We start from the raw sequence: 13,384 nt of genomic DNA on the forward strand, positions 1-13,384 counted from the left end.
TTTCTTTGAAGATTTCCTGATGGCAATTAATTCCACAGGCCAAATATACACAAACTATTTCTATTAAGTTTCTTTACATTTATAGACATTCCCTTTCACCAAGGAGTCTTTTAATCTTGTATTGTGGAAACTACCCCCCCCCCCCGCAACTCCTGCCTGTTTCTGAACACTTCAATCAAACAACGTTGGAATCTGAGACAAAGCTGCCTCTGATAGTGGATGGCAGATGTGAATTTCTGTAAATACATATAAGAGCTTTCTTAGCAAAGGGGGGAAAAAAGAGCACTTAGCTCAAATTTATGGCAGGACTAAAAATGTAAATGATCCATAATTTGGAAGAACTACCACCACAACCACCAAATTCAGGTACAAAGGTAATTTAAGTGCTACAGTTAGGATAAATTATCATGTATTCCCTTTGTATGATTTATTCTACACCTAAGATTCAAGTTTCCAAAAGTTAGCATTTCATTTGCTAGATAAACCACAACAGCCAAAATGTCTTCAAACATCATCATGAGGGGACACATGATTTTTTAACAATGAAATGAAAGCTGATGCTCTCAGAACAAAAATTAATGCGTCAGAAAGCTCTTGCGCTTTCACTGTGTACAAGATACATGCAGATTTAGAATGAAACTAGGTTAACATTGTTAAGAGTAGTTGTACACTGCTTTTCAACAAAAAAGTTCACAAAGTGGTTTAAAGAGAAAATCAATGAGCTAAATGGTTCTGTTTCAAAAGGACTCACAATCTAAAAAGATGCAGAAGAAATACCAGCAAACAGCCATTAACAAAGGCACAGCACTAGAGTGAATAAGGACAGTTAGTCTCCCCTTACTAAATATATGAGGAGCACTACAAAAAAAAATGTGTCTCTATGGCCAATTAGCAAGGGTACATGTGATATTATGACTCTGTGTTCCTATGTTCCTCTGTGTGCTCTGCTCTGAGCGTGGGAGGATGGAGGCCAGAATGTGAAACCAGATCAGAAACATGTTGGCATCCTTTAGTCTCGGAAGACTATGGTATCGCGCTCTGAATGGTGGCTCTGGAACAGTGTCCTCTCCAGTACGCGAAGCCTGGGTAAAGTAGGTATGGAGGATAGGCTGTTACCCATGCAGCAAATCCCCCCTCTCCACGTCACTGAAATGGTCCAATGGAAAGGCAGAAGCCAATACGGTTGGTTCCAGCGGCATCGCAGGAGTTGCCAGAACGTGACTGTGTTCAGCCATGAACTGCCTCAGGGACTCCGGCTCCTGATTTTGCCTCGAGGTTGACTCCTGAAGCCTTTTCCTTAACTGGATGTAGCCACAAGGCAGTGGAGGTTTGGGATCAGAGTTTTCCTTCTCTCAGATGAGCTGCCTTCCCAGGCTGACGAGCCCCATCTACCCGGTGGCTGTTTAGTCGCCTCTTACGACAAGTACAGACAAACTGAGGGCCTATTCTTATCCCCAGCCCCCAGGGGATCAGATCAGAAAGAAACATCTGAATGTTGTGGTTCTTGAAAGATAGAACCTTCTTTCAATTGTAAAAATCCCTACGGGGATTTAAATAGCCTGCCTATGTAAACCGCCTTGAATAAAGTCTGAGGAGAAATCTGACGAACAAGAAAGGCGGTAAAGAAATACCTGTATTATTAAATACCTGTATTATTATTATTATGTGATGCTAAACACAGGATTGACACTGAAAACAGCAACCCCAATTCCCTCTTCTTTCTGCATAATGTCTAATAATAAGGGAATCATGTGAAGTGATGTCATCATTTTGTGTCCCTGCCCCTGCTCCAAATTATTGGCTGTTGATGATGATATTATGTCATACTTGTCCCTTACTAAGTATGATATGGAACAAAAGGAAAATGGACATGGGATTGCTGTTTCTGGTGGCAAATCAATGATCAGCATCATGCCTAGTGCTGCCCTTGGGCATAAATTTATGTCCAGTCCATGAGAAGCAGCGAATATTTCTAGGTACACTAAATGACTATGCCCTAGAATAGGTGATCTTGGAACTGATGGGGGAGGGGGGCACAACATACTTAATCCTATGATATACCCAGGACATAGTGCAAGATGTATGTGCTAATGAATTGGTTGGAACAGTGATCATAGTGCTATCCAGTTCAACATACGTGCAATTGGAAAGTTTTCAAAGAAATCCAACCCAGAAAAATTTGACTTCAAAAGAGGGGACCTTTCAAAAATGAGGGGATTAGTAGAAAGAAAGCTGAAAAGGGAAAGTCACTAAGGTCAAATTTCACCAGGCTGTTATTTAAAACCACAACCACTGATCAGCAGAATGTGTGCCACTAAGTAGGAAAGGCACCACCAGGCCAGCACGGCTCACAAGTGGAGCCAAGGAAGTTGTAAAAGGCAAGAATGCTTCCTTCAGTAAATGGTAGTGTTGTCCAACTGAGGAGAAGAAAGAGAAACACTGGCAAAAGAGAAAAGAGAAACTCTGGCAAAAGAAAATTGAGCCGACAATAAGGCATGTGGGGAGAAATGAGGAGTGCCTGGTTAAAAACATCAAGGCAGACAATAAAAACTTCTTTAAATACATCAAAAGCAGGAGAACTGTCTGGGAAACGGTAGGACCATTAGATAATAAGTGAATATTTCTCCTGCTTGTGGGCTTCCCAGAGGCAGCTGGTGGGCCACTGTGGGATAGAGAATGGTAGAGTAGAGGGACCTTTTGCCTAATGCAGCAGGTCATTTTCATGTACTTGTTCATTTTATTTCATTTTTCTGTTCAGGTTCCAAAGGTGTGCCTTGAAGGTTATAAACCCTGTTCATATTCATACTATTACCCTTTTAATTTTTTCCCATTCCTTCCATGTTCCTGTTGTTTGTTATCCTTGCTTCTTCCTTCTATCCCCTCTTTTTGTTTCCCCACTTCAAGATTCAGAATGGAAACTCTTTTTGAAAGGGACCAATCTTTTTTGCTTATGTGATTCTGTAAAGCACCATGTAATTAATTGAAAAAATATGATGATAGATAATTCTACTATTCCATTCCTACTAAACAAAGTGTTTAGTATAAATCACATTGATTTTGAAAATACACACAAAAGAAATCTTTCAAAGCAATGGAAATGGTACATAAGATTTGTGAGATTAAAAAATGAAGTGAAGGTTCCATATAACTATTGAGTTGTATTCAAAGAAGTCTCCACTCTGGAGGGTGCCTCTGCCTGACTTTGGCAGATTCCATTCTGTTTTGCATTCCCTCTATGCCCTCCTATTTCTGAGACTCCTCTAAACCACAGGAGCAGCTTTTTTGGTGGTGCAGGGGGTTGCAGTAGAAAGAAGGGGGCAGCAAAGCCTGTTTCTGCAAGCTTTATTGTGCTAGCAGTTGCTGGTATACAAACCATTATTCTTTACCTTTCTTAAAGATAGCAAATATGAAAAAGAATTTATTCCTTTGAAAATAACTGATCTTACTAAAAATGAAGCACAAATATTCTCTCTCTTTCTTACAAAGACAAAAGAACTCGGCCGAGTTTAATTTGGGAATTTGAAACTACGTGTCACTATATTGGTTTACTGAACTTGGTTGAACTACTTGCTAGTTAACATGGCAGTCAATCAAGGAGATTTTATGAATTGGTCCCAGAAGGAAAAATTTAAAACTTTCAATTTTTTTTTAAAGAAAGTTGTGTCACTTACACCTCGCTAACAACCTCCAAGAGGTAGAAATTTAAGTTATCATTTTTAGAGCTCCCATATGACGGCTAAAACCAGTTAGAAACAAGAATCTTGATTATAATAAAAAGGTAGATGAGGAAAAACAGAAATGACGCTTCTGTCCAGAGATAAGGCCACCTGCAATTAACAAATAAGACAACCAAAGCCTATGTTCATTTATCTGGGAGTAAAACCCATTTACACAGTGGATCATACTTATAAGCAAATGACTGTGCTGTTAGATTAAGAATTGCACTCATGCTTACAACATTTTGTGTTTTTTTTTTTGCACAAACTTCCACTGAAATAAGCAGGAGTTTCACAAAAAATACACTGCATGCAATTCTTTATTTTAACAGGATAATTTCCAAATGAAATATGACTTGTGGTTGCACCTTAATTTGAAAGCACTGTCGCTTGCAAATTGACTGCATTTAAGAAAAGGCCATTAAATACGCATTGCCTTTGAACCCATGTTACCTTATTCAACTCCAGTTCAAAATGTTCAACACAGAAAATTTAAAATTAAAACAAAAATTACTAACCTGTGTGCCTTGGTTATTAATGTCTACAAAATCACTCCATTCATTTGTTTCCTCTGATATTACTTTCAAGAGGATGCTGGGTAGCAGATCTTTGGTTTTGCAGTCTGGATAGCCAGAGACTTGATGATAAAGCTCATGGTGTACTGAACTTTCAGCCGGAACTTGCTTGCAATAAATATCAAACTTTGGTGTATCTGGAATTTAAGAAAAGGTCCAACAGGTTCTTTAAGCAATTTCTGCCCAACATTGCATATATGCAACAGGGATCAAAGGGGTATACCTGTGGGCTGAGCAGAAATATGGTATTTGTACTTAGGGCACAATTCCATGTTAACTCAGTAAGTACAATCAAGATGGCATCTCAGAAACTCTTCCCGATAGATTATCAACATGTACACTTGTTATTTTTAAAGTTTTTTTTATTATTAACAGTATTTATTAACAGTATTTATATACCGCTTTTCAACTAAAAGTTCACAAAGCGGTTTACAGAGAAAAATCAAATAACTAAATGGCTCCCTGTCCCAAAAGGGCTCACAATCTAAAAAGATGCAAATGAATACCAGCAGGCAGCCACTAGAACAGACAGTGCTGGGGTGAGGTGGGCCAGTTACTCTCTTATGGATCTTTATTTCAGAAACCCACCAATTCAAACTGCTCTTTGGCTTACTACATGTTAATTATCAATGAATTTTCTGAAATGGATTTAATGTTCCTGGAGGGGAGGAGTGGGGTGGAGAAAGCAGGCTGCTTTATTCACAGTCTTAAAAATTGTGGTGTAGTAGTATAAACGATATACCTTTGATGTTTTCTTTCACAAGCAATGAGACAGGGCATCTGTTGTGAATAATTATGCGAGGACTTGGATCTTCTGATAGAGTTAGATACGTTACCCCAAGATGCTCCTGGTACGTCAGGGCTATACCTCTAAAGTTAACAAGATAGTGAGATAAGACATATCTTTAAGCAAACTTCATACTAGCTTAGGAACAACACATTTTAGGATTTTTCTTCACTTATAGAACTGAGCTGTTGTGAAGAATTGTCTACCCTTTTTAAGTGACTCCTTTAAGAAAGGAGCCATGATCAAATAGCATCACACTTCTCATGAACAAAGTATATGTCCAAGAGCCTGCATGATGGCGGCAAGCAATTAAGTTGCTGTATACTGGAAAAACACTGTGAAGTACTCCTTTTAAATAGCCTTCATAAAGTGTGTCTAGCAATTAATGCACATGCTTTAAAAATTATACAGTGCCTAGCACACAACTGGTGTGAAAGAAATAGAAATGAATTTGTACCACAAATTCAAACCAACCAGAAAAACAACATATAGTGCATAACAGTGTTTAATATGTTGCATGTTAAAAAGCACACGCACTGATGGCCAGCACTAGGATAACTGAGCTCACGAACGTAGAACTGTTTTTGAATACCCAAAAAGGAAAAGCAGCTTCTTGTGCATCCTGGTATATGATTCCCTTCCAGGTTCACACAAATTCTTGAACACTGATTCCTATTCACACAATTTTTCAGCTGCCTTTTCACATTTATTTCATTGAGTGATTCATATAATATACGTGGAAATATAAATGCACTGGTTTGGTAGATGAAATCTTTACTTCTTTCTCAGAACTCTTGAGAATAATCTGCTATTATCTCCTGTCCACTTCTAACAGTTAAGGTAACTGCATTTTGTCAGCACATCAAGGCCTCTATTGGAATTTCTTTGAGCTCAGCTACTTTATTTTTAAATCACCCAGAAGAGTCACGGCTGAGTGACTGAAATGATACAAAGTATTCTTTCCTCAGTATTCAAGGATTGGAACACATTGTCTTCAAAGCATCTCCCACACAGCTCACAATGCCATATGGGTGCTTCTGATATTACTTAGCTTGATATAGGTCTGTATACCTGCATTATTTATACCTACATTATAAAATAAGCACACAATTGGTTTGAGGGCCAGGAAATGGAAATCAAGCCTTCTAAGAGGCAACATAATGCTTATTTTCAAAAGGGGTGTGCCTTTTTCTATATAACCAACCTTATCGATTTGCAAAGTTTTTCCTATTAACATTCTCTAGATCTTTGCTTCCTGACATATTTTTTCTTGTTTCTTTTGTATGTTCTGATTTCAAACACATTGTGCAATCTTGAATGGCTCACATTCTTCCCAAACTGCCATATGAGACAGACAGCCACCAAATCAGGTTATTAAAATGTGATTGTTCACAAAATGTCTGAAGCTATTAAGATATTATGAAAATATCTGGACAGAGAACAATATTGTGCCACAGCTGCCAATAATAAGAGAAAAACAGTGCAAAATGAGTCTTGTCTTGCAATAAGTGTCCAATAGTTACTGAGATCTTTCCAGCTATAAAATATTTTATTCCTAGGAAAACATGATACTTATTTAATTGTTCTATGTGGTATGTAGTTGTGTGAATGTCACGGGCACCAGTAGGATTGAGCATGGGATGAATTCATAGTGAATATTCTTTCAGTCTAACTCCAGAAATTCTACATACCTTGGAAAGATACTTTTCAGTTCTCTTTTTGAAACAATACACACCTCACAAGGAGGAGCAGGACAACGGAACTTTCTGAACATAGACAAAACATTCATCCCTGTAATATTAGGAACCTAAGAACCCTATCCTATGCACATCTACTTAAAAGTAAGACCCATTATAGTCAATAGTATTTACTCTCAAGTAAGTGTCAATAGGACTGCAAACCTCCACACCAAAGAGTTAACATTTGCAAGTATAGCAAAGCCTCCTTTATCTTTTGTACCTTAACTTTTCAACAATTCCTGAGCATTTTGATTCAAGAATGTGTTTCATAATGACAACTGCATAGTAACATCATCCACACAATTTGACGTACCTGGTGCAAAAGCCATTTTCATTTCTCTCACCAATTGGTATGGCTATGCTTTGCCTTGGAAATTCCTGCCTAATGGCAGCTGGTGTGCTCCAGCATGGAGAGGTGTGACCATTTATGCTATGTTTGAAGCTCAGCAATATATATTTTTGAAGAGGTGACATGTCAGAAATTGATTGGCTAGTATCAGACATCAGGTCCCAGAAAAGAATGGAATTTGCATTCTCGGTTTCTGATTCGACAGCTGAGCAGATGCTGAATGTACTGCTGTCTAGCACATGTGAGTACTGTAAGGAAAACAAGGAAAATACAGCCTGAGTACAGAACTATCATGTGCCTGAATGCTTAATGTATTTAAATTTTAAATTTCTGCGTTACTTGTAAACAACAGAACATTAATTATGTCTAAGATATGCTGAACCTCCTAACACCACGCATCTCTACTAATCCTTGGTATGCCAGAACAGGCTACCTGCTTTCTGACTGTTAGCTTTTCAAGGATCTGCTCTTTCAATGCATTTCAAATACCCCCAGAAGCCATTCATTCAACACATGCTCCTCTTTAAACCTCTCTCTGCTGTTCTAAAGGATAAAATTGCCCTCCCCCATGTTGATTTGCATATAACATGGTGATTCAAACTGTTTTGATATGTGACTGTGTGAGAGAAGGTTTTGTGTCAACTTCAACTTCAGGTCTACTCCCATCCCCCCCCCCCCCCCAAGGCGTTAATGAGAGTCAATTTGCAGAAATCTCTGTGTGACAGCAGGAATTTGCAAGATAAAAAAGGCATTTGCAATTTCCTAGCTAAAAAGGCATTGGAAGCAACATTTATAAACTAAAAAAAGACAGAGTTCCACTTTTCAACCTGCTTTTCAACACTGCTCCAGTTCTTAGCCTGTCAAATGAGTGGGGGGCGACTGTATAAGGACAAAATAGCACTTGCTCAGGTATGATTCTGTAATCCTTGTGGGTAGACACCAGAAATGCATCAAGTGGTAGTGCCTGCCAGGAGAAGGATGCTCACACCATGGCAATAGTTCACAGGTCTTTACAGAGGCTCACACAACTGCTTGAGAACTATGGTCCTGAATGATGAGGGGGTATACTTTTGTTGGTGATAAATGGAGACGCAACCTATTCTGCACAATGAAATATTCCTTTTAGTAAGAAGTTTATGCTTTATAAAAAATATTTCCTTCTACCTATTATAGGGGGTTAAACAAAAACAACATTGCTAATATTTACCTCCTCCCTCAGTTGGGGATTCATAATAGATAGCTGTGGCCTATAGTAGATTTGGTATGGAGTGTTATTGATAATGATACTCTTGTCTTCAATCTGCAGGATTTGAATACCACGTTGAACGATAGAAGAAATGCAGAACTGACACAGCTGCAGGATAAAGCAGACCAAGAACATTAGCAGGCAAAGAAAATTCATTTGTTAAATACAGGTGCAGCCTATTTATCCATGGATTTTTTATCTGCAGATTTGTCTCAACAAGAATGGGGTGGGGGAACTGAAAGTCACACACACCTTTGCTCCTTTGCCCTGCACTGGCGTCTGGATCCATTTCCAGGCAGCCCAAAACACTGCAAAAAGGCTCTGCCTCGCCCAGGCAGGGAAATAGCCCTGGAAGAGGTTCCCATTGCAAAGGAACAGTAACACTCCTGGAGCCCCTGAGCCAGCAAAGAGGCTGAAGAGGGGAAGGGGGGGCCGAAAATCTCTGTAGCCAGAACATGTGCAGCAAGGTGGAGCTTTCTCTCTCTCTCTCTCTCTCACTCTATATATGGCCTCTAGGCAGAACCAAACTTAATTTGCTTCAGCAGTATAACTGCATCATGTACCTTCAAAACATTCTTTGTGACTTTGCTACTTTTATTCCAGCAGGAATAAAATGACCTGCACTGAGATTATTATTCATGAGGCCCAGTTTACAAGGCAACTTTCAAATCATGTCAACAACATAAAGCTAAACTTCGCATAAGGGTAAGCTTCCAACTGATTTCTCCTAGAACTGGCACAGCAGCACCAGTGGCTGTTAACATACTTACAGAGGCCATATTCTATCTCCAAAACAAGTCCCCTGTGACAACAGAAAAACCCTTCTGCATTGGAGTTGTGGGTAGGACTGCTAAAGTGAATTTGCATCTTTTAACAGGACAATTTGAGCAAATGGTTTCAAGGGAGCATTTTTTTCTGAATCTGTTTAAGAACATAAAAACATAAGATAAGAACAGCCCCACTGGATCAGGCCATAGGCCCATCTAATCCAGCTTCCTGTATCTCACAGCGGCCCACCAAATGCCTCAGGGAACACACCAGATAACAAGAGACCTGCATCCTGGTGCACTCCCTTGCATCTGGCATTCTGATACATAGCCCATTTCTAAAATCAGGAGGTTGCACATACGCATCATGGCTTGTAACCCGTAATGGATTTTTCCTCCAGAAACTTGTCCAATCCCCTTTTAAAGGCGTCCAGGCCAGATGCCATCACCACATCCTGTGGCAAGGAGTTCCACAGACCGACCACATGTTAAGTAAAGAAATATTTTCTTTTGTCTGTCCTAACCCTCCCAACATTCAATTTTAGTGGATGTCCCCTGGTTCTGGTGTTATGTGACAGTGTATCCTTTATCCTTCCCCTGCATAATTTTGTATGTCTCAATCATGTCCCCCCCCTCAGGCTCCTCTTTTCTAGGCTGAAGAGGCCCAAACGCCGTAGCCTTTCCTCATAAGGAAGGTGCCCCAGCCCAGTAATCATCTTAGTTGCTCTCTTTTGCACCTTTTCCATTTCCACTATGGCTTTTTTGAGATGTGGCGACCAGAACTGGGCGCAATACTCCAGGTGTGGCCTTACCATAGATTTGTACAATGGCATTATAATATTAGCCGTTTTGTTCTCAATACCTTTTCTAATGATCCTAAGCATAGAATTGGCCTTCTTCACTGCCGCCGCACATTGGGTCGACACTTTCATCGATCTGTCCACCACCACCCCAAGATCTCTCTCCTGATCTGTCACAGACAGCTCAGAACCCATCAGCCTATATCTAAAGTTTTGATTTTTTGCCCCAATGTGCATTACACTTACTGACATTGAAGTGCATCTGCCATTTTGCTGCCCATTCTGCCAGTTTGGAGAGATCCTTCTGGAGCTCCTCACAATCACTTCTGGTCTTCACCACTTGGAAAAGTTTGGTGTCGTCTGCAAACTTAGCCACCCCACTGCTCACCCCTGTCTCCAGGTCATTTATGAAGTGGTTGAAAAGCACTGGTCCCAGGACAGATCCTTGGGGCACACCGCTTTTCACCTCTCTCCATTGTGAAAACTGCCCATTGACACCCACTCTCTGTTTTCTGGTCTTTTAAATTACATTTGCAGTTCAACATATTTTTGAAAGATATACATTTTTGAATCTGACAGTCAGTGATTGTGACTGATTGATTATTGCCTTTAGAACAGGGGTCTCCAAACCCCGGCCCGGGAACAGATGTGGCCCGCAGCGAGCCTCTATCCGGCCTGCGGCCAGCCTCTTGTCCCCTGAAACCGCCTGGCCCACTTTGCGAAACATGACGGGAACTATGCTCTGGTTGCATCTGGAGGGTGTTCTAAGGGCCAGAGAGGTTGAATGGATAAGCCCACTTATTCATTTATTCACACATCTAAGTTCCATCTCTAATTTATTTATATAAATTTTATATTTAAATTTTTTTCCGGCCCCCAACACCGTGCCAGACATTTGATGCGGCCCTCTGGGCAAAAGGTTTGGAGACCCCTGCTTTAGAACACTAGGAAATAAGCTCAAACATACCTTCTGATGTCCTGGAAAGGCCCCAAGTCTTATCTCAGCTTCAACAAACCCTTCTTCATCCAATGTTACCACTTCCTCATTGTCTCCATCCTTCCATTTTGGCGATGTTATGTTGTGGACTAGTTTGATTGCTACTGACTTGTGTACAGTGTTTGTGTTTGCCCAGTATATCCCTATTTGGAAAGCTTCCTAAAACAAAAACATTTTACTAAGCTCAACACTTCCTAATAATGCTGACATTCAATATTCATATGAGAACCTGAAAATTTGATGGCCCATTCCTACCTAAACTGTGTGCAGGGGGAACATGTGTTCTGCAGGCACAAGAAGATGAATCACAGAGCTGGATGAAATATTTACAAAAGTTGCAATGCCAGTATTGCCACATCTCCAGCAATTGTGCATACATATAGTATATATAATCATGATCATGTACAATATGATACCACTTTGTCAACCATTTGTAAAAGTTTTCTGTTAGATCTTGATTTACTATAAACTTTGGAATGAGTCATCTTTGTTTCCAATTGTCTTCTGGTTCTATAGCATCCAGATCTCTTTCCCATTTGGTTGGATAAGAACAAGTTACTCTTTCTTAAACATTTTGCTCAAACATTTCTGCTCCTGCAGGCTTACTCATATTTTTAAAACTGTTAATTATCTCAAATTCCCATGTTGCCTTCTTAAGTCATTAATTATATGACTTATTTGATAGACATTTGAACCAAAGAATTTGTTGTCCTCCCATCGACAATCCAATTCTGTTATAGGACTTCATACTTTCTTGCTTAGTAAATGTTTGGATAGTCATCACAACAAGTTGCTCCAACATCTACGTATTCCCCAAGAGATTATCATCATCTTCTTTATAATAGAAAGATGGTAAAGGTGATTATTCAGGAGCAAGCTTATCACAACGTTTTTGCTAAATTCAGGTAAACAGAACAAGTATGAATGTTATCTTTCAGCTCCTGCCTGCCTGCATGAATGCAATGCCATAGTGTCTTTTAATGATACTGATATATGCCTTTATTCAAAATTCAGAGAACCATCAGAAGTGAACCGGGACATTCCTGGAGACAGCAAGGCAGAATGATAATATATTCCAACACAAGGAAACAAAAGGCCTCTTTTCAAAACCAGGATTGAAAAGTCTTACAATGATAGCAACTGCTGCTTGTTCAAAGAAGCAGAGGAAGCAGTGGAACTCCTCCTATGGGGATGCAAGAAAATCTCACAGATTGATTATCTGGAAAGGTGCAACAAAGGAAATGGTGGGATCACACACCAAACAAAGTGAACTCAATGTGAACCTGGCTATTCACCTGCGCACCCAGTTGCACAGAGGAATAGTTTGCATGACTAGGTTCAATTGTCTGCATGACAACTGGACTAATGTAGGGAGGGGTTCACACTGGAGATTATCTGCACCACAGAGGTGAGAGGCTGACACCATTCTTCCACAATGCCACTGCATGGCCACCCTGACTGAGACTGATGTATATTTTTTGTGTACCAGGGATAATACAATGCAAGAACGCAATCAGTACATAAATGGATGACCTTGGGAACCATGTAATAAAAAGGCAGAGCAGATAAATATAATACAAAACAAATGAACAGCATAATTTGACTACATTTACTACTAAATACCGGGAAAAGAGTAAGCTAAACCAAAGGGCCTTGGCACAGTTCATTTAGAAGAGTCCCCAATATAATACATTGCTAATTGACTTCAGATTATCTGTAAAATTATTAGCACAGGAGTTTTCATAAAATTTTGACTGTGCTCCTAGGAGGCATTTAGATTACTTGTTGTTACCTGCCCAGTGTTAGGAGCATAATAGCTGAATAGTTGTATCCAGATTTCAGATGGAAAGTGGATGCAAGAAAGTCTTTCGCTGTTTGTCTAACCTTAGATGAAGAAAATACATGCTATACTCCACATCATATTTCATCATAGGCCTTGTGCCCTTTGATCTAGTCCTACCTCCTCCTCGACTCAGCGTATGGGTATGGATTAAATGACTGCAAATATTATACATAAAAGAAAATAATGCCTATAGATTTGAATAGTATGCCTACCTGAAAGTTTGGCGGTATCATTGTTTTCCCAGCAGGTATCTGCAGAACAATCTTCTCACCTTCAAACAGCCAAAGATCCCACTTGGAGTGATTGATCAGCAGAGCCCATGGCAGGAGTTCTATCAGAAGCGTTTTCACACATGGCTTCCACACTGACAGTTTGACTCGCATTGGGCTATCCCACTGAGTGAGCTGTTCATTGCTGTTCCAAGTAAGGTATCAAAGGAGAGATAAAAGACAATTGTTAATCCACTGGCAAGATTTGCAGTTCATCATCCTAGTCATTCATAAAGCTTTTGTTACACTGCAGTGTCTCCCGATAACAGATATGATTCTGAAATACAGAGAGATTC

General features: G+C 39.8%; 1 protein-coding gene across 4 annotated transcripts in view; it reads right to left on the minus strand.

Moving 5' to 3' along the window:
* The window catches only part of VPS13B (vacuolar protein sorting 13 homolog B), a 494,765-nt gene that overhangs the window by 32,609 nt on the left and 448,772 nt on the right, over positions 1-13,384 (minus strand). For all 4 annotated transcript variants that reach the window (XM_066626564.1, XM_066626562.1, XM_066626565.1 and 1 more), the window contains exons 49-54: positions 13,032-13,233; positions 10,947-11,135; positions 8,374-8,520; positions 7,131-7,414; positions 5,034-5,161; positions 4,235-4,428 (exon numbers count right to left, since the gene is read on the minus strand). In XM_066626564.1, the coding sequence (XP_066482661.1) occupies positions 4,235-4,428; positions 5,034-5,161; positions 7,131-7,414; positions 8,374-8,520; positions 10,947-11,135; positions 13,032-13,233 (1,144 nt within the window). The remainder of the gene's footprint in view (positions 1-4,234; positions 4,429-5,033; positions 5,162-7,130; positions 7,415-8,373; positions 8,521-10,946; positions 11,136-13,031; positions 13,234-13,384) is intronic.

Source organism: Tiliqua scincoides, chromosome 4 (assembly GCF_035046505.1).
Source record: "Tiliqua scincoides isolate rTilSci1 chromosome 4, rTilSci1.hap2, whole genome shotgun sequence".
In the NCBI taxonomy this organism is placed as follows: Eukaryota; Metazoa; Chordata; class Lepidosauria; order Squamata; family Scincidae; genus Tiliqua; species Tiliqua scincoides.